Consider the following 24,705-nt stretch of genomic DNA (forward strand, 5'->3'; position numbering starts at 1 on the left):
TTGTTTATAATTGCTTGTATTTGAGAGGGAGCAGCGCTGACAGTGGTCCCATGCTGGTGCACTGAGATAAGTAATAATAGAGACCAGCAGTAGAGGCAAACCATGTTAAAGTAGCAGTGATAAAGCTGGAAGCTACCAGATCTCCTTTGCTCTCATGCTTCAAAAAACTTTGTGGTAGCTGAGACAACAGTCTACCCCTAAACAATATGTTAGGAACCAGATGTTTTCAGTGGACGGTTCTGCATGTTGTGTGTTGGCTTGTTCTTTCCTTGCTGAATCTTTGGTGGCTCTTGCTGTGCAGGAGTTCCAGCAGTTACACACGTATGAAAGTCCTCCAGCAACTTCATTTGCTTTTCACGTATGATTATATGAGGACGTATCTTAAGAATTGTGGCTATTGCTTGTTGAGGGGTACAGTGGTGGAGCTGCAAAGGCAGAAAATCCAAATGAAAAACTATCTAAGCTGGGAACTAACTAGCTTAAGCAATGGAATAGAAAAACAGATAGTGAGAATTGTTCAAAAACAATACCCTCAACACTTAAAAGTATCCCAAATATTTGTTGTCATTTGTGAGTCTGTTGGCTAAAATCTGCCTTGTCTGATTCTAGCAGATTACTCAACAACTGTTATACTTAACCATCTCTTTTTTTCTCCTGCTGGAGGAAGAATGGCTTCTGCATTGCTTTCCATTCAATCTCAAAGCATAATTGATTATATTTGGGCTATATGCTCTTAACACTAGCCTAGTATCCCAGCATGATGAATGTATACAAGCCTAGACAAAGTTCTTGTTTTCAAAACTAAATGATGTACAACTGGTAAGGAAAAAATGCACTAATAGTCGTCCATCTAATATCCTACACATTTTCTCCCCACTTTCCAGGCAACAAGGGGCTTGAAAGTGCAAACATTTTTCATTCATACTGCCAACTTTAATACAGAAGTGGAAATGACTCCCAAGTCCATCCCTGTCACAAGGAAGCTGACAGTCATACATACTCATTTTCTCTCTCAATGAGTACTAAATGAAGTGCTATACCCTAATTAAAGCCAATAAATTAAGACCACGTTGGAAGCAGAGTAGCAGTCCTGGGAAGAGTTCCGCTTATTCTTGTTTAACAGAAGCAGTTTGTTTACAATTGATCCATTACCACTTTCTCAGTGTATTGGAAGCTTTCTTACCTGAATTAAATATGCAGCAACCATAGTGGCACTGCGAAAGCGGCCAGCTTTGCAGTGCACGTATACCGAGTTCCCTGATGCACGATGCTTCATCACAAACTCAACACCTTTATGCAGGTTTTCCAATGATGGGACACCAGTCAAATCAACAGTACTAAGGCGCAACTGTTCTACACCCATTTCTGCCCATTCCTGCAATTAACCCAGAAAACACAGAATCATCCATTTGGAAAAGAGAGGCAATGACCACTGTCACCTTTTCATTGGGCACAATGAAAGTCAAGGGAAAGATGCCACAAGAAAAAGTTGCTAATTTGGGCTGCAGTTATCTTCTGAACCCTATTTAACTCAATGGGACTTACTTCTGAATAGACACACGTACAATTGCACTGTTAAAAGTTATCGAGGAAAGCTGAAAGGAAGACTGCAAAAATGGGGCTAAGAAAATAATGTGGGAGACAAAACGGTAAAATTAGGTAGCAGTACAGTGAGGGTAACTAAGTGGGGAAAGGGGGAAATTTATCTGAGTATAATTCCCACTGGCCTCTGCATTTATTCAGAAGTATGAACATAACATGCACATAATTGCAGCCCAAGTCAAGACGTTTCAGTGAAAACATGGCCTGAGGCTTGCGCACCATGGGAGGGCAGTTTGGTGCTAATGCAGCAGTTTGCCTTCACCCCCAATGTCTGTGTAAACATGCACAGATATGGTAGCATAACATGCAGTTCTGATTCAGTAAGATTGTGGGCTGTCCTGTATCCCCCTCAGACAGCATTCTATACTGATGTTTAAATATTCCCTTCTGAGGGAGCTTGTCAGTTGGATCCCCTCTTTTCTTGGACACAATGGAGCTTGTGGGGGGACTCACCTCAGAGGAATAACACAGGAAGCGAGTCTCATACTCTTCGTTCATGGTGACCACTCCTCGGACATTCTGCTCCTCTACCAACTGCAGGAAGAACAGACAACTAAGTCCAGGTCTCAATATATTTCAGTATCTAGCCCATCCTCTCCTAATGGTTCTCACTCAATATGTGCCATAAACAGAAGCTTCCAGACTGAAGGCCATAGAAGCAGGTACCCACTCCCTTTTTTAATCACTTTTGGTGGAATCTAAATTGTTGTTCTGATTTTAATTTATGCTTTAGTTTTGTCAATATGTTCTGCTGCCATTTTAGTTATAATTTTTGCATATTTTATTTTGTTCACTATTGTTCAGTTTTCTTCTATATAATGTTTTATACATTTATTCTGGAAACTGCTGTGTGATTACCATACAATGAATAGCAGTCTATTTTTTTTTTAATTATTATTATTATTATTAAATTTATATACTGCTTAATGCCAAGATGGCTTCTGAGTAGTTTACACAACATAAAAACCAATTGTACAACATTGTTAAAATAAACAGCAAAACAATCCCATAAAGCAATAAAATATAATCATCCACGATGCTTGAAATATGCAATCAAACAATTCCATTCAAACAGCACAGCAATTAAAACATGTATCTTCTAAAGCAAGTAGAATGTCAATACAGATGGGGGGCCTCTTGTATTTCTGCAAGGTATACATGCCTCAGCACTGATACCAGCAGTTAAAAAGTCCATCTCTGCATCATCACAAACCAACAATCATCAGGTTGTGGCAGGACTAACTGGGATCTTAATGCTTTTACCTGGCAATGGAGCAGAGGTCAATCAGGTAACCTGGTTCAGGGTTGTTTAGGACTTGGTTGTTGTTTAGTCGTGTCCTTTACATCAATCAATCAAAGAACTAAAAACTGGCTTGGTGGCCAATAGGCAGTAAGTGTTGATCCCTTCACAGTTGAGGTGTATATCCAATAATGGGACACTACTTGCCACCTGGACCTCAGCATTCTAGACCAGCTGCAGCTTCCAGAGCAGCTGTCAGAAAAGTTCACAGTGCATTATAGTAGTCTAAACATGAGGTTACCAGTGCACATGTCACAGTGGCCAAACTGCATTGTCCAGAGAACAGGAAAGTTGACTAGGTGTTCTTCACCAGCGAAGTCCCTCAATGCTATTCTCTGAGATCCATCATGCAAGCTGGAGCAGAACCACCACAGAACAGTCTATAAACCTGATTTATAAATCTACCATTGCAGGTTACAAATTGATTTGTACCATTAGTGGCAAGAGATAATTTATTCCTTCTGATCAGTGCTCCACTGCAGTGGGCCTTGGACCCAAGAGGGGCAGCTGCCCGCACTTGGGTTGAACCAAAGTTGGAGAAAGGCTTGCTCAGGAATGTTTCCAGGGCTCACTCCTCAGCCCTTCACATGAAACAACAGAAGCAAGGATAACTTGTAGCTCCTGTGCCCCTTAAAGAATAGCCCCAGCTGTTTGCTGGGTTCGAATCACTATGTGCTTGCAAACTTTGAGTTTCTGACAGATTTCAGCCTCCATCTTCTTCCATGTTGACAATCCTACACCGGCTACCCTCTTGTTGATGGGGTCTTGAGCACTTTTGCTGGCAGATACCTTGGTATCTTTCAACAGCAGAGATCAAAGAGGTAAAGGCTTACCCATAGGATCTACCGAGCGTGTCCAGCGCAACAGTGCACGTGCCTACTCGGGAGTAAGCCCGCGCCGAGTTCAACATAGCAGTGGGCGCAGGGCTACACCTGAGTTTCTAAAGGGAAGGATGCAGCTAAAGAAGCAGAAACCTCGTGCGCCGTGGGAGCTATTCCGAGGGACCTCGCTGCTCCCCAGCCGAGTGACCCGCAGAGCCAAAGCCTTGGGAAGAAGGCGAGGAGCCACAGCTCCCGCCCAGCAGCTGAAAGAGCACCCGCGGGCGAGACGCCTGCTCCGCCCGGCCCGGCCCTCCCGTTACCTGGCGGCTGCGTCCCCGCAGAGGCAGCGCCCCCAACAGCACCGAGCGGTCGACGCGGCTGAACCAGGGCCGCTGCGAGCCGGGCAGCCACTCCCGCACCAGCGTGTACAGCAAGGTCGGGTAGAACAGGACCCGCGCGGCTCCGGGACCCAGCGCGCTCAGCACCATCGCCAGGCCGCCGGCCTCTTCGGGGCGGGGAGGGCTGTTAGGGCAGCTCATTGCGCTCGGCGGAGAGGGGGCCGGGCCGCGGGCATCTCGGCGGCGCGGACGAGCCCGCGCGTCCGGACGCAGCTACAACTGTCGCGCGGGTGGGCGGGGGAGAGCAGCGAGCGTGCTCATTCGCGGACGGAGGGGTGCGCGCGCGGGGACGAGTCCGCTCGTTCACTCGCGCGCCTTTATCTCGTTGGTGCGCCTCCTGCCCTGGGATGGTCTTTCCCGGAAGTGCCGCCATCTTGCGAAACCGGCCTGAGGCGGAGAGAGCCGAGCGGGGCGCGGGCGGATCCCCCGGGGCAGGCGCGAGGGCGGCGGCCGCCAGGAGGAGCCCGGGAAGGGCAAGGAAGGGAAGGCGCGCAGCCGACGGTGAGTCCGCTCAGTCCAGCTCGCCGGCGGCGGACGGGACGTCCATTTCTCCACCTTATTAGGACTCTTCTCCCTCTTTTAATTGGGCCTCGTTAGGACCCGAACGACTTTCGCTTCCCTTCCCCGCTGGCGAGACGGGAGTTTGGGCGGCGGGGGGGGGGGAGGGGAGGCTGCGCTGTCTGCCCCTTTTCTCTGCCTCACAACGGCCACTGCCTTGACGCTGACGGGCCGCCAGCCGCGCGGGTTGCCTGCCTTCCGCGGGTGGCGGGGCGGGAGCGTCTCATGACCAGCCGGAGACTGTCCCAAACCCGGGGGGGGGGGGTTGAGAAGGAGGGAGACGCGGCTCTCAGGCGCTTGGGTGGCGGGCAGCGGCGGGTGTTGACGCTTGTCCCTTCCTCTGGTGTTTGCGCTTCTCCTGAAATAGTTGCTGGCGAGACATTCCGGGGTGGGGGAAGAATTTCGCAGGCGCGCTTGATCGCCCGCGGGGCTCCGGGGCAGCGCAAGCCGCTGGCGTCGCCATCCCCGGGCCCAGGGGGCGGGGCTCGCCTCCGGGAGGCTGAGGGTCTGACGCCACACGTCTGTGTCTCTCGCCTCCGTTACGAAGCTCCGCTTTACCTTTGAGATATTACTCTCAGCTTCCACTCCCTCGCCGGCAAATTTGATCCCCCGGGCCGTGATGATGACCCGCTGGAAAGTGATTCCGACGAGGGACGGGATGTACGATGTATTCCTGGCGGTTTAATGGGCCCCAAGTGGAAAGAAAATGAGGAGGTCGGAATCCCTGGAAGATCGGCCACGTGCTGCGATTTAAATGACGACCCCCTGACTCTTGTGATACGTCTCCCTGGCTTATAATGGCAGCCCCCTTAGCTCTCCCCTGGCCACTTGGCTCAGCCAGAGTAGTGCGCCACAAGTAGTTGGGGTGTTGTGTTTCGAAAGGCATTTTGCCAGTAGGGAAGAAATAAACGCAGTAAACTTAGAGCAGAGGCAGATGAGTGAAAAGGTAGTCAGTGAAGTACAAATGGAGGAAAGAGGGACATGAGGGAGATGCTTTAAAAAATAAAATAAAGTACGGGTTGTACTAGTACTTTAGTCACGTTATGTGGGTATGGTTCAGTGCTAAACTACACAGATACTTGCATGGTTCATATATGTGGTTTCTTGTGTGGGAATTGCTGTACTGCACTTTCTCCCATAAATTTATTAACTTCTAGGATACTAATATATGAGGAAATACTGCATGTATATGCTGCTTCCTTGTTCCATGTACTGCTCCATTGCAGGAACATACAGTACTAGAACAGTTTCTCTTGCTGCAGAAGAGGAAAGTGTTGCTGGGAGACCATTTTCTGTACAGCTTTACATGGTCTGGAATTTACTTCTTTCAGTTTGCTATAGCTTGGTCTTTTTTCTTCTTCAAATGCTTCTAGAACTATTCACTTTTGCCACTTACATAAAACATTCATGTAGTTCCTAATGTTTCATTTCCTTACTATGTTCTGAGTACAATAGAGAAAAGCATATTGGGAAGTGGCTGTCAAGGTGGACAAGAAAAGAGGGCATTGTCTATCCTATACCTCTGTGTAATGTGTTTTCATTGCAGTATACTATACTGCTATGATGGCTGCTGCTTGCTTTGCCCCTTGATGGGGCGGAAGCATACTGAAGTTGGCTGTCAGACAGAGTGGTCCCTCTGCTTCCTCCAGGGTCACACTACCTGTTTCAAGGCAAGGGGGAAAGGTGTAGTATTGGGGTAGATGAACAGAAAGGATAGGGCACAGAATGGCTTGAGAAACTGATTTGACGGGGGAAGGGATGGAGTGAAGGGAAATAAGGCAATGAGCAAAGAGCACTTCCTTCACCCCAAGGGAAAATGGGATATTGGTTCCTATTTCTAAAGGTGTCTGAAACTGGAAGTGTACGGTATAAATTCAATCTATCAGTCAATAAAAATGCAACACTTTGATATATTACTGAATGATGGTGGAGACTGGCCTCTCTCCTATGGGGAGGGGATAGAGTTCCTTAGTCCTTCCACTCCAAAATCATAGGCATTCTGCTAGTTGATTGCTATACCATTTTGTAGTGGCTTTGTCCACTATTCTAGAGTTGGATTTTTGTAAACTGTAAATGCCCTATTATTCACTTGATATACATTTGCTTGCATTTGGCAACTGAATGTTTGTGCAGATTTTTGCTGCCCTTACAAATTATTTATTGTGATTCCTGTCATGTTCAAATTATTTATTGTGATTCCTGTCATGTTCAAGCCAGGGGTACCTAATCTCTGTCCTCCAATTGTTGGTTGACGGCAGTTTCCACCATCTCTAAGAACATAAGAATAGCCTGCTGGATTAGACCAGTGGCCCAACTAGTCCAGTATCCTGTTCTCACAATGGCCAATCAGATGCCTGTTAAAAACCAGGATTCCAACAACTGGTATTCAGAAGGATTGCTGCCTCCCAACTGTGGAGGTGGAGCATAGCCATTATGGCTAGTAGTCATTGAGAGCTCTCTCCTCCATGAATTTGTCTAATAATCCTCTTTTAAAACCACCCAAGTTGTTCACCATCATTGCTTCCTGGGGGAGTGAGTTTGACTATGTGCTGTGTGTAGACTTACCTTCTTTTATCTGTCCTAAATCTTTCAATGTTCAGGTTCATTGGATGTTGATAAGTATTATGTAAAAAGGTAAAGGTACCCCTGCCTGTACGGGCCAGTCTTGACAGACTCTAGGGTTGTGCGCTCATCCCACTCTAGAGGCCGGGAGCCAGCGCTGTCTGCAGACACTTCCGGGTCACGTGGCCAGCGTGACGAAGCTGCAGCTGGCGAACCGGCACCAGAGCAGCACACGGAAACGCCGTTTACCTTCCCGCTATAAAGCGGTACCTATTTATCTACTTGCACTTAAGGGTGCTTTCGAACTGCTAGGTGGGCAGGAGCTGGGACCAAATGACGGGAGCTCACCCCGCCGCGGGGATTCGAACCGCCGACCATGCGATTGGCAAGTCCTAGGTGCTGAGGTTTTACCCACAGCGCCACCCGCATCCCTGTAAATATTATGAGACAGGAAGAAAAAAAATTATCTGCACTTTGTCCATTCCATGCATAATTCTATAAGCATCTATCATGCAGCCACAGAAAGCCCTCTCCCTGGTTCCAATAAAATATATATATATATTGGTGGGACCAGAAGTAGGACCAGAAACAAATACACAATCTGAGTCCATATTTGTTCCTGCAGCATGGATTAAATCATGTGTCTCTGTTTTGCTTTAAATGAGGCTTGATTATTTTTTGCTTGCTGTCATGCATAGCTGTCAATGCAAAGATAGAGGTAATCCAATCTATGTGTCTCAGAATGAAGGCTGATTGGTGGGTTCATGAAGGGATTTTTGTCCTGTGTAAAATGTGATACACCAGAGTGTGTATCATCCCTGGCACATTTTAAAGCATATGGAATCTGGTGCTTTCCATATGCACTTGTCCTTAATAAATTTCTTGCTGTAAAGTAGCTGCAAACTTGGAAATGCCCATTTTGTTTAATTCAAAAATGCACTGTCCTGAAGATGTCTTCATTACTTCTTCATCTCTGGATGATCTTACAGATGTCTCTGGACACTTTTTTCCAGACATATGCTATTCCACCACCATTTGTGTTTCTGGGTATCTGGGCAATGCTTATTTAACTTACTGGTAAATACAGTACCATTGTTTATAAAGAAGTCAGCGTAGTCCTTGAAGGCCTCTTCTTACCCAGGGTCTAACTTATTTAAGAGCCCAACCATATCAGCTTAAATCCTGCCTTGTTTTCCAGCAATTTTTTCATGCCTACCATCCACTTCCTCTTTTCCCTAGTTTGAGCGTGCTGCATAGTGATTTTCTTGCTGCCTGTCTCTGAAGCTAAGTTTCATGGCAGTGATAACCTCATTGCAAGACCGAGAACATTGCAAGGCCGAGACTAAGGCTGATACTAGTACAGGCCCCAGAACTAGTATCCTTAAAAGTATTATTATTAAAAAGTATCACTCATTTCTTAATTTTACCATTGTGAAACTGTAAAATATTCTTATGCTGTTCAACCTAACTTTATTTTTAAATTTATGCATGTGCTAAGAGAGACAGTTACCTTAATTTCTGCCCCCCATTTATTTTTCACAGGAAAGTGAATATCATAATTCCCAGACCAAGCTGTCAAAATTATGCCTGTATTTGTCACCTTGCTCCTGAATTTGTCTGTATCGCTCTGTCTTTTTTATGAATGTAATTATAACTAGTCTGCATGCATGCAGATCCTTGTCTGTTCCATTGTTCAGAAATTTTCTGTAGTATCCACTTGTACATTAACATTTGAAAAGTGGGTGAGTTTAACACATTTCCCCCTGTCAATTAAGTTTCCTTGCATCTGTTCATGGCATCTAGATTTTTGGTTATATAAACTGGACATTTTCTTCACTAAACATATTTTGCTACATTTCTAAATGTGAAATAGCTTCATTAACTCTCACTGGGTATGTATATATTAGCGGGCAGAGCAGAAGCTAGTTTCTCTTAGCAACCATGTAAGGGTAAAACCGCTGAATTTTTTGCTCCTCAAGAGAACGTGGAGCTAAAACAGTTCTTCATGTCTTCTGTATTGGTACAAATGCTGCAGACTAGCTTGCAGAGTGGATGGCCTTGTGTGTCGCATTGTATTTCAACCAGGCTTCCAGTCTCTGCATTTGCCAACCTGTTAGTTTGTATGCATTTTTGCTACAACTGGGGGCCCAAGCAAAATTTTGGTCTCTTGCAGTGCTAATGGACTTGGAATATATCTTGCTGATAAAGTAACTAGTCTGTGAATGGGTTAGCTCAGAAGATCAGAGATTTAAACTTTGAAACGATGAATATTTTTCATCGGGGGTGTTTGAAGACCCTGTCATCGGTTGGGAGAAATATATTTATGAAAGGGCATTATAAACTCTGTAATTATTTGATAATGTGGGCCCATAAACTTTGAGTTGGCATACACACCAACCATTATTATACTTAGGAAACTTGGGAGAGGGGTGAATTTGTGCTTGGGTTGGAGCTACCAAACCAGGGAGACTTGTGCTGCTTCTGCCTTTAAAGTCCAATGCAAAATGAAAGGCACTGCCCCATAGGACACTGTGTTCTAAGGTTTTGCACCACATATTTTTACTGCTTGCTTCCTGTGATGGTATCTCAGGAATATGGTGTGCTGCATTTTGATGCAATATTATCTCCCAGATAACCAGAGAGATTTAACATCCATGAGCAGTTCAAAAGCATACTGGCTCAAGTAGGTAAATAGGTATTACTGTGGCTGGAATGTAAATGACATTTCCATGCACTCTGGCTTCCGTCATGGTGTTACGTTGTTCCATAAGTGGTTTACTCATGTTGGCCACATGACCCGGAAAACACTGGCTCCCTCGGCCTGCAAGCGGAGGTGAGCACTTCACTCCATAGTCAAATTCGACTGGACAATGGTCAAGGTTGATGGGAGTTCTATTACTACTACTACAGTTTATTATATCCCCCCGCCTTTATCCTAAGATCCCAGAATTAAAATGCAACATTAATATTCATACAGTGGAACCTTGGTTTAAGAACAGTCTGGTTTAAGAACGATTTGGTTTACAAACTCCGCAAAACCGGAAGTAGTGTCCCAGTTTGAGAACTTTAACTCAGACTAAGAACGGAATCTGAACGGTGGAAGGGCACCGGGGGCGGGAGGCCTCATTAGGGAAAGCACACCACGGTTTAAGAATGGTTTTGGTTTAAGAACGGACTTCCGGAACGGATTAAATTCATAAACCGAGGTACCACTGTACACGATTTTCCACAATATTAAAAACAGTTTAAAACAACTTAACATTACACAAATAAAATGTGTAATTATACATCAATACATATACATCAGTTGTCAAAAGCAAGGCTAAAGAGGTGTAATCCAGAACATATGGGGGACACCAGGTTGGGGAAGGCTGCTCTTTTCCCACTTTATGTATATAGACAAACATTCACAAACATGCACACTGATTACTTTCCTCACATCTTTTCCCCTATGTTACATGTTACCTGGAAGACAGTAGCCTCTTGGAGGAGCCAGAAGGTTTAGCCTGTAAGCCTTGCCCATGAAAAACAAAAACTTTGTTATAGCTGTAGCTGGTGTCCAGGAGACGGTTCTGTTTAGTTGATTGCTGTTGTTCATTGTAGATCGGCTTCAGTAGGGTGGCCCCAAAGAAGAGAGTGCCCCTTTGGGTTGGGTGTATGGTGAAGGCAGCTGGGTGTGGATGGGCTTGCTCCTACAGCCCCAAGTGAGAGATTCAAGCGAGGCAGGAGAGATGGATATGAATATACTGGCTTCCAAGTTAGAAATGCAATGCTGGGGAATTGTGTCTGTTGTGAGAGCAGATTGCAGCTCACAAATACATATTCTGTGTCATTGGAGATATTTGTTGATATTGTGATCTTATATTGTTTGGCATTTACAGTCGTACCTTGGTTTTCGAACATCTTAGTTCTCGAACATTTTGGCTCCCAAATGCCACAAACCCGGAGGTGAGTGTTCTGGTTTGTGAACTATTTTTGGAAGCCGGATGTCCAGCAGGGCTTCCGATTGGCTGTAGAAGCCACGCTTTGGTTTTTGAACGTTTTGGAAGTCAGACTTCCACAATGGATTCCATTTTACTTCCAAGGTATGACTGCACAGTACATTTATACTTTTTTTGAATTAATATGCCGTTCATCACATCTGGGGCCTTCAGACCAAAAGCTGTTTATATACAAATCATAACATGAATATTTGCACACAAACATGCAAGCATTCACAACCATGAAACTTAACAACATCATAACTTCTTTTCAACACTCTCCATACCCAGTGCATCTGGTTGAAGGTATGTATGAAGATACAGAGTGCTCTGTGTGTGTTTATACAAATATTTGCCTTCTACTTACCCAGTTTGAAATGTTTTATCTCTCTTAAACAATACAGTCATACCTTCGCTTACCTAAACTTCAGGATACGTAAGCGGCAAACTTGGAAGTATATTTCCGGGGGTTTGCCACATGTGCAGAAGTGGTCCCTCCAGTTGCGGAAACCTCGGGATCCAACCAGAGCTCCGGAACGGATCCCGTCCACAACCGGAGGTACCACTGTAGAGAATTTTAACTAGGTCAAATAAAGATGTCCTGTTTGAGTGTGGCCATTCTACTATGTGACTGGCAGTCTTATGTTATACCATACACACTTGCCTGGAAGTAAGTTTCCTTTGAGATCAAAGGGGTTTACTTATCAATTAGTGTTGCACTGATACAGTTATCTACATTACAGTTGTATTCCATCTCAGGAGCTTAGTGTTCTAGCTTCGCTAGTCATCCTGAGAGATGTGAGCTCCTTGTCCCAGTAAATTTCATAAGCAAGTGACCCACTTTCTCCAGCCATAGGCACTGCCCTGCTAGATCACCATCTAGTCTAGTCCATCATTCAGTTTCCAGGAAGGAGAGACATGGAAGATGGAACAAGCTTTTTTTCCTGCTATTCCAGAGGGTAGGAGCTGAGTGATTGGATTCAAATTGCAAGATTCCAACTAAGCATTAGGAAGAACTTTCTGATGGTAAGAACTGTTTGACAGTGGAACTGACTCCTTTGGGAGGTAGTGGGCTCTCCTTCCTTGGAGGTTTTTAAGCAGAGTTTGGATGGCCATCTGTCATGGATGATCTCAGGGAGCTAAACTAGATGACCCTTGGGATACCTTCCAACTCTATGATTCTATGAAACCAATTGAGTCCTAGGAAGATTGCAAGCATCTTGTATTATTAATCTTCTAGTCTCTGGCATCTTGAGGTATGTTTCCTCTGACTATGAAAAAGCTGCTTAGCTATCATGGCTGAATTCTGTTAATTTTAAATTCTTTTAAAAAACAATCTCGGCTATTGACCATCACCACATTGTAAGGAATTCTATAAGTTGTTGCTCCATTGTGTGGTATGCTGCCTTTTCCTTTGGTGACATAACCTGACCCTGAGTTCTAGGGGAACTCCCCAGAACAGATTGTCTTTTTGGGAGGCTTCCGGGGGCATAAGCATATTTCTGTTGTGCAAGTGGGTGGACATCATTGGTCAGCTCACATTTTCTATACTGGGATGGCTAATCTATGGCCGTCTGGATTTTGTAAGGCCACAACTTACATAGGGGTTGTATGCAGCCAAATCATTTTGCATGTCAAACAACTTCTGCAGGTGCAACAGAACTTCCACTCCCTCTTCTCTCTGGTGTGAAGCCCCAGTCTGATCTGGGGTTTTCCCCAATCCTCAGAGCAGATTTGGTGGCAGTGTAGGGGGAGGAAGGGGAGAGGGAGTTCCATTGTGCTCACAGAAGTTGCATACACAGTGATTTAGGTGGAGTCGATCTATAATTGCTGACCATTGACCATGCTGGCTAGGATTGATGGGAGTATGAAGTCCATCAACATGTGGAGGTCACAAGTTAAGGTCCCCTGTCTACATTATTTGAGTAATTACAGCAGGGCTGTCTTTAGCGCATGCACCGCTGGGGTGCAGGGGTGCAAAGATCTGCCCAGCACCCCAATATTTTTTAGGGGGGACGAACTCAAAGTTGTTGAGCTTTTTTGGGAGGGGGGAGCCAAAGTTGGGTAGGAAATAACTGCTTTTGTTTCCTGACTCATCGGGAATATTTGACACTATGGGGGGGGGGCAGGAACTTTTGCTCCATTGCTTTTCACTGCCGCCAATCGAGAGGAACCGGTATACAGTTGTTATGCATTTGGCGCTCCCCAGAATTCGGCGCCTTGCACCCCTGGGTAAAGACAGCCCTGAATTACAGCTAGTTTAGACACCCCTCATTGTATGTGTGAAGTTAGGATTTTTTGCTGTAATGAATATCCCTTTGCTACTCCTTTGCTATTTTGTTGCCCATTTAGTATGTGTGAAATTTAGCCAAATCACTGGGGGCTTGATAAAATTGCTGCAAATGCAGGAAATGATCCATGAGCTATCAGTTGACCATTCTTGCTGTGTATTATAAAAACATGAAAGAATGATTTCTTTGGCATTGCCCAAACCTCATGGGGGACTGTTAACATGAACAACCTGCCACATGGAGCTATACCCACTTGGTTGAATTTCAGGTTGCCATCTTCTTTAGTTTTTGTACATAAACAAGGCATTATCTCTTGTGGACAGACATGTTCCTACGCTGCCAAGGATATTGGACTGAGTGTTGCATTCCCTCCCCCTTTAGTTTAGTAAATTTAATAATCAGCAGAACTACTGTGGCTTAAAGGATGTCTAGAGTAGTTTGTAAACTAAAGTTGTAGACTACCATGAACCAGTGTCAGGAAAGTGACTTTGGTTCTATTATGAGAGGTCAGTTCACTGGATCTATAGGTTTTAGTCTCAGAGAGATGGCTCGTATAGCACAGAGAAGCACACTTGTTTTGTATTGTAACATGCAAAATGGGACTCTTATTTACTGCTTTTGCTGCAGTTAAATATAGTCACCCCCCATTTTGCATGTAATGGCAGAAGCACAACCAATTCATCCTTCTGCTTCCCCCCTCTTGAGTTTAGAATCCTCTGTCTTTAACCTCAATTGCTGATTTACACTCCTCAAAAGAGAGGAGTATTGAGTGTGATGGGGGGGAAAAGATTTAAAGAAGTTGGGTTACATAATCATAACAACATAAGAGACTAGCTGGATCAGACCAAAAGCCCATCTAATCCAACTTTCTGTTCTCACAGCAACCAACCAGACGTCTGTGAAAAACACTCAGGCAGAACATGACACATAACAGCACTTCCTGCTTGTGTTTCCCAGCAACTGATATTCAGAGGCATATTGCCTCTGATAGTGGAGATAATATAATTATTGTGAACAATAGTGATTGATAGCCCTATCGTCCATGAATTTATCTAATCTCCTTTTAGAGTCATCAGAGTTGGTGGTCATCACTTCTTCAACTTGTACAAGTGAATTCTGCTGTAGAAAAAAGTGCTTTTATCTGCCCAGAATATCCCACCATTCAGTTTCATTGGGTGACTGGATTCTGAGAGGAAGGAGATCTATTTCCATTTTCTCTACATACTTTAACTTTACACACCTCCATCATGCCCCCCTTATTGTCATTTTTTAAAGCAAAAAGCCCCAAGCCTAATCTTTCCTCACAGGGGAGATGCTTCAACCTCCTAATCATTTTGGTTCCCTGTGTTCCCATCTTCAGTTATTTTTATTGAGGTAAATTATACTGACTCATACTTCAAAGAAATCCATAAGCGGTTAATCATCTATGTATAACTAGTAAGTTTGAGCACTACAGCTTTAGGACAATGAGCACGCAACTGCCTTTAACATGACAGTCATTCTCCAGAAGTGGTTGTTGAAACAGTAAATATAAGCCATCGTATTACCAGGCACTTAGCTTCTGACCTGGTTTGCAAGTAAGAACAATAGAAGTAATAGAGACTAGCCAGGAAATAAACAAGCTAACTAAATGGAGATTGGTACATTCAACAGGTATCAGAGTTGATTTCTACGGTAGTTCAGAATTAGCCTTGAAGGCACCAAGGAACCCGAACTTCATATGAAAGAAGACACTCCATGGTAGGTGTAGGAAAGTTAATATGCATAATTTACCCACCTTTTTTTTAGAACTATGTGTCAGTTTGGTAAAACTTGCGTCTGAAGAAGGTTTTAACTAATGTGTGGGAAAGCAATTTTGGAAAAGGAGAAAGGACTTCAACTTAATGCCGGAGCTTGAGAGTTTAACACTCTGAGAATTTCAGACTGAATTGTGCATTGCAGTGAAAAATGCTATCGATGATTTTTTCATATCTTGTAGCTAGCATATTAAGAAATGACTTCTTTGGCCAGGAGTCTCTAAATTTCACCTTGTTTTCCAAGTGAAATTGGGAAGCTTACCAATTGGTTCAATTGGGATTTCTCCCTGTTCTATATGCAATTCTCAAGGCTGAAGTGAAATGTTGTTCTATTGAAGGAAGTAGAAATCTTGCCCAGCCCCACATAGCAAGCATGTTGAGCCTGGTTATATATATGTTGAGCCAGGATTTAATAAGCTTCCACCATCTCATAAAATGTGATTAGTTGACCTCAAACCAGGAAAGCAGTGTAATGATGCTTGTTTTAAGAATATTCTACCTAAAGAAATATTTAAGGGCTCATACTTTTGTGGTAGTGAGTTTGATTGGAAGCTATGAAGCTAGTTTGTGTTCTTTTCTGCTCTGTTGCACACAACTATCTTCATGGATCTGACACTCTGTTTATCTGACAGTGCACTCAGTACTGCTTTGCCAGGGAAAATTGCACAAAACAAGCCCAGTGCATCAGCATTTTCATTGTGTACTGAGCTGAGTCTCTCTTCACATGGTCACATCCCCTTTTTAATCCTGGTCCTCATGTTTCTTTCCCAGTCCAGCCTGTTTTTGTGGTGTCTGTTGCTGGTCTCCCCAAGCTTGTGTTCTTGTGGTTTGAGTGTTATTTTGTGTGGATCACTGTGTTAAGACTCTCAGAAATTAAGTGGTGGTGTTCAATTGGTTCGACAGGACAGTGATCTAGCATTAGTGGTTTGTGGTAAGCAGAGAAGTGATGGCTGCTTTTAAGTTGGATTTCCTCCCAGAAATGATGGTGGATCATTGCTCCTTGAATGCCAGCCCTATGTGAGTATTTTGTTTTCATAGCTAATCTACATTAATGCTGATTGCTTTCAATTTGTTCTTTTGAAGGTAATTGGTGGGGGATTTTATTATTGTTCTGTATTAAGGGAAGAACCAAAAGAGGCATATAAGACCCTAGAGTTAATTTATGGAAGAGAGCCTAAAAAATGCTTGGAGTTGATACTCCATGAACAAGAACTCAATTGGGGACAGTATGTTAAGTTTGTACCCAGCATAGGATTATGTTCCAGGGTGAGTTAATTTTAGAGAAATACACTTTATGGTTCACATAGCCCTTAAGATACAAATAAATTAAATTCTGCACTATATGTGGCACATCCTCGCAGTTCAGAAGGGAATGCCAAATACATTCTTGTGAAATTTTATAGCTTGATTTGTAACTATTGTACTTTTTTAGCATGTTAGATTTGCAGTTTTACACATTAATTTTCTGCTCCTTGTATGTGCAGACACCTTAATATACTTCAAACACAATAGTAAAGTTTACTGATCAAAATTATATGGTATGGATGCATGTAGCTATCAAAGCATCATTCAGAGGCATTTAATGGTCGTGGTATTAGCTTCATTGGAATAAACTGTTTTCAGGTAAGTGTGGGACATCTATTTTCTTGATTTTAATCCAGAAAGATCCCAAATGTGTGTTTTAATCCCAAAGGATCCCTATTACAATTGCACTGGGGCTACTTCTGGCCCCTTCGATATCTAACTTTGCTCTGGGATAGCAATTTAACATACATAGTAGAAAGCGACGAGCATGGTTGGTTGCACCATGTGTGTGCATTGTGTTTCAGAGTACAACAGAAGAAACTCTACATAGAGAATTTACAAACACTCAGAATTCAACACTAGGTGATGATGTAGTGTATTCATTGGAGTCCGAGTAAATGGGGGGAAATAGTATTATTTCAGTAACATGTATTTGGACTTGGTTACAAAAGGGCAAGGAGACACGCCTGTTTATACCTAGATCCAAAACATGTTGTTTGGGGGTTGTATCCAATTAATTATACTTGGAGTAGACCCATTGAAATTAGTGAACCTAAATTAGTTATGTTTATTGATAACTTTGGTTTATGTTTCATTCGTAACTCTTAGTAGTACTTGCATTGGATACAACCCCAGGAGTCTGTAATCCAGCCAGTTTTGCACAACTGGCTACACTTGTTAATTTATGGATTCCAGAAATCCTGATGCATAAGACTTTTGAGAATCAACTATCTGTATCAGCTGCAGTTTCAGTACTTTCATGTATCACAACCAATATGTGAAAATAAGGGCCGCTGATTTTATTAATAGTTTAGATATGACTTCTAGAACTTAGCCCCTCTCTTTTTTATTAAGAATAAAAAGGCAAGTTATTTTCTCTCAAATTGAGTTTAAAGCTTCAGATTATTATTTTTAAAAATCAAATATTTTCCTGTTGAAAAATGCTGGGAAGCTTACGGCAATTTCTAATATTAAAAATACAAATAAGAAATTAATAGCACATAAAACAAACTCATTGTAAATATAATATTGGGGAGCACAACGAGATAAAATATTGAAAGAGTAATAATATTATCTCTTAGGCTTCAAAGCCCTGTTGAAGAAGCCTTCCTTGGTTTTTTGATAATCAGTAAAGATAATTCACATTTGCATGTCCCTCACAACTGAGTTTCACACTTCTAGGGCAACTGCATAAATTGCTCTATTACATCCTATTGCAATTTTAATTTTCTTGAAAGATAGGAATTTGAAATGCATTTTAAAGAAAATTGGACCTGTAACATAAAAAAATAACTATTTGATGGTTGAATACTTCAAAACTTTTTATTTCAAATCCTTAGTTCCTTTAGTTCAAGGATTAATGTGAGGAAAGCAAGTTCAGTTTTCCAAGATTCATTTTCAAAATGTTTTTAATTATTCAGAGTTTGGCATATTGGATCACTATAAGATGCCATCTTAGAGTAATTATGTAAAGTAGACATAATTAAAAACCCAGTTTTATTCATTTGAAAAATAAGTGGCCTGCCTTGTTCTGATATTTCTTGATTCTACATAATCTTACTGTTCTCTTAGGTGTGGAATGGTGGGTAACCATTTGAGGTAGCAGTAAGATCACACAGATCCAGTTTTCGGAGCATGTCCTAGAAGTGGGATTGGAGGCAGTTCACAAACAGGCAATGTGTGTTGCACACCCAATCCAAATTTTGTTTTATTCATCTCTCTCTCCCTTTCTTAAAAAATCTTTTAAAGGTGTGGGCCCCCTGAGGAGTCACAGATCGAGTTAAATGAAGCATATCCACACATACTGATACTTTCATACAGCAATATCTACAGCAGAGTAGCATACAAGTCCATAAAACATACCAGCAGTAAAAAAGGATTTATTTCAGAATAAATCCTTTTTTACTGCTAGTATGTTTTATGGACTTGTACCTGATTTTTTTAAAAAAAATAAACATACAGTCACAAACCCTGTAAAAGCAAAATAAAACACCAAAATCATACCATTTTTGATAGGAAAGGTGTTAAAAATAAGTTACATATATAAAATAAGAAAAAGAACAAAACCACCCAAATCTCTTTATAAAACTTTGCTGTGGAAAAGATAAATCAACATAACCTATAACAGCAGCAGCCTGAAATAAATATAAATGCTTTTCACTTTGTAAAGTCTTGCTGTCTGGTTGCCTGGAGGCAATTCTTAACTTTTAGTATTGGAGAAAACTAAAAACATTTTTATAGAGTTTATGAATAAATGGGTCAGCCATCCCCTTATAATAATCACTTGAAAATAATGGCACTTAACGTGGTTCACAAGAAGGGAAGTGATAAAAATAACAACTGAAGTTAATACTGTACAAAAAGTTACTCCCTTGCTGTTGCAGCATGACTTTCAGATTCTGCAATATTAGCCCTGTGTATGTTGTATGAAGTTGGAGTGAACAGTGTATGCCTTTGGGCAGCATGATGTTAATACAAGTCTACCTCCTGTCCCTTCACCACAACCTTATTCTCCTTTTTCCTCCCTGTAGCTAGACTATAAAGCAGGGATGAAAATCTGTGTTTCTTCAGATGTCATTGAACTCCATCTTCCATCAGCACCAGCCAGCATGACCAGTGGTCAGGGATGTTGGGAGATGTAGTTCAGCAACACCTGGAGGGTTGCAGATTCCCTAGTCCTTATCTAGAGAAACCACATAGGCAAAGGAAAGCTTTGGCAGTTTTTTGGTGGTCTGTGGTCCAGATGCCTAATTCTTTGATACTGAGATCTGAAACTCAACTGCCTAAACAATAGGTTCATGGTGGAAGCGACATCTGGTAGGGGCAATCAGTATGTTCATACAAAATTCCACAGAATGGAAGAACCTGGAAGCCTCAGTAAATATATTATTTACAGTCTGTTCCAGTATTCTGAATAGTGCTTCTTCCTTTGTCTCAAATTCACAGATTATCAATAGGATTGACAAACAGTCAGTTGACTGACTGTTGTTTGACTTTGGTCCAGTAAAGCTAAGAACACCACTCTGGGTTTTGTTATTTTAAATTTTGCAACTGTACACTGGCCCTGGCATTCTATGGTAAAAGTCAAAAGACAAGAACTGTTCAGTGAATTATTTCAGTCAGTAGAAATTGTACTTGACATGGTTAAAAGTTATAATAATTCATTATTTTAATTATTCAAAATCCAATGTTTTACAATAACAATTAATTTGTTTTTGTAATTAATGTAAGTATTAAATGTTTTGATGATGAGAGTTAATTACTAGGTTGAATCTGTGTGCCTTCTGATATTAAAGCAAGGTTGCTATTTTTCTTGACTTGTTCAGTTTTGAAAAAATATGTCACAGTGTCTGTGGATTATGAAATACTGGTTTAAATAGGAAGACATTGAATGCCTATAAGTGGAATGATCAAATGGGAAATTCAAATTCCTTTGTACAATGCCCTGCTCATTTAAACCTGAAACTCAGCAATCTACCATTGTAGCACAATTACCCTAAAGTGCTGACTACTGAGGTTTGGGGCTAGGGGAGCAGGAAGGAAGCTACTCATCTAGCCACAAATCTGAGTGGTGCAGTGCAGTGAATGGATGTTGCTGTTTTCTTGTCCCCCCAAAATATGCTGCCTTTAAGCTTGAAAGGTGAAACAAGTTTGAATGTACATCTCATAGTGCAGGGGTGGGTAACTTCTGCTTACCAGGCCAAGTTGGGCTTTCTGTTGGTCCAGTTTGGCTCACGAGGCCGTTTCCCCCAAACCATTCCTGCCCGCCCATCTTATCAACATTAGTTGATAAGCAGGAGGACAGGATTTTATCCTGCATTGGCTGTGCCACTCTGGTGTCTGCAGGGAACAGGATCACGCTTCCTAGGCAACAGGATTTAATATCAACTCATTAGATGACATCACATGACTGACAGGTGGAGAACCCTTGCTGGAGCAGTGTGAAAATGAGGGTGGAGGTGCTTCAGAGAGCAGTTGGCCAAGCCGCTCTCTGCTTATCTTCAAAGAACAAAGGGTCTTAATCTTTGCCCAGCAGCTGATGGGTGAGCCTTGGCTGCACAAACCTCTTCCCGGCTCCCCACCTGTGCCATAGGGGCATATCTGTTCCCCATCTTCCTTTTTTCTTTAACTGACGCTGAATTGATCTTCACATGTCATTGCTCCTGGATGTCTGCTCAGTCCATTGAATTGCCAAAGTATACAGACACAGTTCAAGTTTGTGCAAATAGTAAACTCAGTGATCCTAAGTGACCTATCAAGGATGATGCTGAGTTTGGTATTAGTATAGATATGTGGCACCTGCAGCAAAACGTTGCCGTGTGTCGTCACTTCTGAATATGAGTGCTTTTCAGCGTTTCAGCTGGTCTTTTCTTGCATGCAGAGTATTATACCCAAACCAAACCATTGGTCTATTTTTAGGATTCCCATTCAGGAATTTTATTTTTATGGTTTTTTAATGTTTTTTAAAGTTCTATATGTCTGCAAACATTGGGTTCTCCCAGGCAGGTTGACACCTCCCTTTGTTTCTCAGTGGCCCTGTTTTTGCTCCCATTTTTGTTGACACTCAGCACTTTAGTTTGCTGTTAGAGGGATTGGTGATATTTTTTCATCTTTATACTTACTACTAAATTCATTAGTTTTAAGTACACCAACTTTTAGCTCAGTTTTCCTTTTTCAATAAACCATTGTTTACCCTTTATACAAGACTATAATACATTTTATTTCTAAGATGCTAACATTTCTGGGGGAGAAAACGGCAAATTCATCTGAGACATCTGAAGGCAATCAAGTCTTTGGAGAAGAGTCTCTTCTCTCTTCCCACCACGTGCCTGGTTTTCAGTGGACAGAATATGTTCTCTGAATATCTCAGATAAGCAACACTTTGAGTTTTAATTATTATCTTTCTAATACATTCGAAGAAGGGTTGGTTGGGACAGAGTCTAGGAGGACCCTTACCATATGTTTCTCATTGACTCATGCAGCTCAAAGAAAATGAATGGCACACTAGACCATCCTGACCAACCGGACATTGATGCCATCAAGATGTTTGTGGGCCAGGTCCCACGGAGTTGGTCTGAAAAAGATCTGCGAGATCTGTTTGAACAGTATGGTGCTGTCTATGAAATAAATGTCCTGCGGGACAGGAGCCAAAATCCTCCTCAGAGCAAAGGTGAGAGCTCTCTTTTCTTTTTACTGGACGTTTTGGTCCAAGATCGTTATGCGTCTTATTGACACTTATTACTCTGAGAAAGCATGTCTTTGTGTTGTTTTGATATCACGATCCCTTCATGATCTTAATATTGCTGTATTTGGTGTGGTAGCAAGAAAAGCAGATAGTAGGAAGGTTAGTTTAGATGTCTGTTGTTCTTCACATGCAGATGCAAACTTGGGCATGTCACTACATGTTGACAGTTTTATCGTTGAGCTGTACCTGCATAGTTGGCTTATTTTTATCCTGAAAAAGCATAAATGTGTGAAGTAGCCCTAAGTTGGGGGCATAATTCACATAATGTTATTCCATTTGGGTGTCTTACTGATAAGATTAACAAGCAAGGAGTGTCCACCTGATGTCCATTGAAACATTTTCTACAAGATTGATCTGTCTTTTGACCTGTGCAACTCAGTCTCAAAGTGTGAAACAAGGCTCTCAAGAGTTTCAGGAAGTTGCCACAAAAGGTGTAAGCTCCTGACCCCCGTCTACTTCTGTCTTGAACTATTGACCAGGCCAGGAGGTAAGACTGTAGGAAAAGGTTTACTCTGTGTTACTAATAAGCATCTGATGAGGTGAGAATAAGGTGCAACCATGAGCAGTTAACTTGCAATAGTAAAAAAAGGGTTTTATCTGCTGTATTGTGAATTCTGAAAACTAAAGTGTCATGCAGTGGAATGAGACCTCAAAATCCAAATGTGCCTAGTGAAGGACGTTGCTTCAAGATGCAGATAAAGGGGACATTTTTTTTGCGCTCTCACTAAAAAAAAAGCTCCCTGCAAATTGGGAAAAGATACTATCGTATTCGGGACCCTGTATCTTAAAAAGCAGAGGCATCACCTTGCCAACAAAGGTCCGTATAGTTAAAGCTATGGTTTTCCCAGTAGTGATGTATGGAAGTGAGAGCTGGACCATAAAGAAGGCTGATCACTGAAGAATTGATGCTTTTGAATTATGGTGCTGGAGGAGACTCTTGAGAGTCCCATGGACTGCAAGAAGATCAAACCTATCCATTCTTAAGGAAATCAGCCCTGAGTGCTCACTGGAAGGACAGATTGTGAAGCTGAGGCTCCAATACTTTGGCCACCTCATGAGAAGAGAAGACTCCCTGGAAAAGACCCTGATGTTGGGAAAGATGGAGGGCACAAGGAGAAAGGGATGACAGAGGACGAGATGGCTGGACAGTGTTCTTGAAGCTACCAGCATGAGTTTAACCAAACTGCGGGAGGCTGTGGAAGACAGGAGTGCCTGGCGTGCTCTGGTCCATGGAGTCACGAAGAGTCGGACACAACTAAACGACTAAACAACAACAACATTCAAATGAGGAATAGTTGATTTCTTGTTAGTTCAAGTTCTGCATACCTCCAGCCTTGGGTCTTGTGAATACGTAAGTCACTTATATAATTGGGGCTGAACTATGTTAAATAGTGAAGGCATTAGAAACATTAATTTTGATATGAATCTTACCCTTCAAATATTCAGAATTCAGTTAGTGGCACCTTTTGACTTAATGTATTCTGCTATCAAATAATTTATGCTGGAATGGATTATTTTTATATGTTATGCATCATGTAACTTGTTTGCATTACAGGATGCTGTTTTGTTACATTTTATACCCGTAAAGCTGCACTAGAAGCACAGAATGCTCTTCATAACATGAAGATTCTCCCAGGGGTAAGACAATAGGCATCATCTATTTAATCTGCTCTTTCAGTATTTCTGCATGAATCCACACTCAGGATGCAATCTTTTCTGGGATGGGGTATGTGGAGCCCCTTGGCTTGACTAATACAAATACGACTCCTCACCTACATGGGGGTTACATTCTGGGCCCCCACATACACAAGTGAAAAAACATATACAGTGGCACCTCGGGTTACATATGTTTAGGTTACATATGTTTCAGGTTACATACGCTTCAGGTTACAGACTCCGCTAACCCAGAAATAGTACCTCGGGTTAAGAACTTTGCTTCAGGATGAGAACAGAAATCGTGCTCCGGCAGCAGCAGGAAGCCCCATTAGCTAAAGTGGTGCTTCAGGTTAAGAACAGTTTCAGGTTAAGAACGGACCTCTGGAACGAATTAAGTACTTAACCTGAGGTACCATTGTAGTTGGGAGTACCCTCTCAGCACCCTTTAAACACCTTCTCTGCTGCTCTCTCTTCAATCAGTACCAAAAATAATGTATCCACAGCTAGAATTGAAGTCCTGAGGCTGGCAGGAGGACATACAGGAAAGGGGCAGCTGCTGTTGAGCTATCCTGCACATCAGCTGTTAGGTGGGAAGGCTGAGCAGCATAAACAAAGTCCTGCTGCATTTCAGGGCTCTTCAGGTGCTTCCTCTGTCCTCATTGACATCTTCTTCAGGATTCGGGGAGGGTCTCCACAAGGACTCTCCTCCTCTCTCCTGTCATTTCCGAGTTTGAATTGAATTACTGAATTATTTTCCGGCACTTCCTGTGAGTTGATTGTGCATAAGTGGGGAGACGTCTGTACTGTCTTCTCTGTCCTCTGAATTAGTATCTGTAAAAATGGATTTATAAGTTCCCTGGTTACAACAGCTTTGAAAGGAATGTATAGTTGTGGCTGGAGGTGATTTACTCCCCAAAACTTGATTTCCACCTCTGCACCACTCCCAATCCTAATTGCTTTATCTGTGTTACA

General features: G+C 42.4%; 2 protein-coding genes and 1 long non-coding RNA gene across 12 annotated transcripts in view; 2 read left to right on the forward strand and 1 right to left on the reverse strand.

Annotated features, from left to right (window-relative positions):
• On the reverse strand, positions 1-4,369 carry PTPMT1 (protein tyrosine phosphatase mitochondrial 1). The gene is made up of 4 exons (XM_081856476.1): positions 4,044-4,369; positions 2,056-2,136; positions 1,184-1,375; positions 1-425 (listed from the first exon to the last, which is right to left on the reverse strand). Exons 1-4 carry the CDS (start codon positions 4,260-4,262, stop codon positions 210-212), a joined length of 708 nt encoding a protein of 235 aa, XP_081712602.1. The 5' UTR covers positions 4,263-4,369; the 3' UTR covers positions 1-209.
• Positions 4,370-4,468: 99 nt separating this feature from the next.
• CELF1 (CUGBP Elav-like family member 1) overlaps positions 4,469-24,705 on the forward strand; it is a 38,588-nt gene continuing 18,351 nt past the window's right edge. For 6 of the 10 annotated variants that reach the window (XM_081855954.1, XM_081855957.1, XM_081855961.1 and 3 more), the window contains exons 1-5: positions 4,471-4,622; positions 15,166-15,252; positions 16,212-16,325; positions 21,815-22,002; positions 23,633-23,715. In XM_081855954.1, the coding sequence (XP_081712080.1) occupies positions 16,255-16,325; positions 21,815-22,002; positions 23,633-23,715 (342 nt within the window). In that variant the 5' untranslated portion in view covers positions 4,471-4,622; positions 15,166-15,252; positions 16,212-16,254. Of the gene's footprint in view, positions 4,623-15,165; positions 15,253-16,211; positions 16,326-21,814; positions 22,003-23,632; positions 23,716-24,705 lie in introns of all 10 variants that reach the window. The other 4 variants (XM_081855958.1, XM_081855959.1, XM_081855956.1 and 1 more) reach the window with 3 other exon arrangements.
• Positions 16,332-21,287, forward strand: LOC309339009. The gene is made up of 2 exons (XR_014155138.1): positions 16,332-16,931; positions 18,405-21,287. It is a non-coding gene; the product is annotated as an uncharacterized lncRNA (long non-coding RNA).

This window comes from Podarcis erhardii (assembly GCF_964252035.2).
Source record: "Podarcis erhardii genome assembly, chromosome: 1".
Classification (NCBI taxonomy): domain Eukaryota; kingdom Metazoa; phylum Chordata; class Lepidosauria; order Squamata; family Lacertidae; genus Podarcis; species Podarcis erhardii.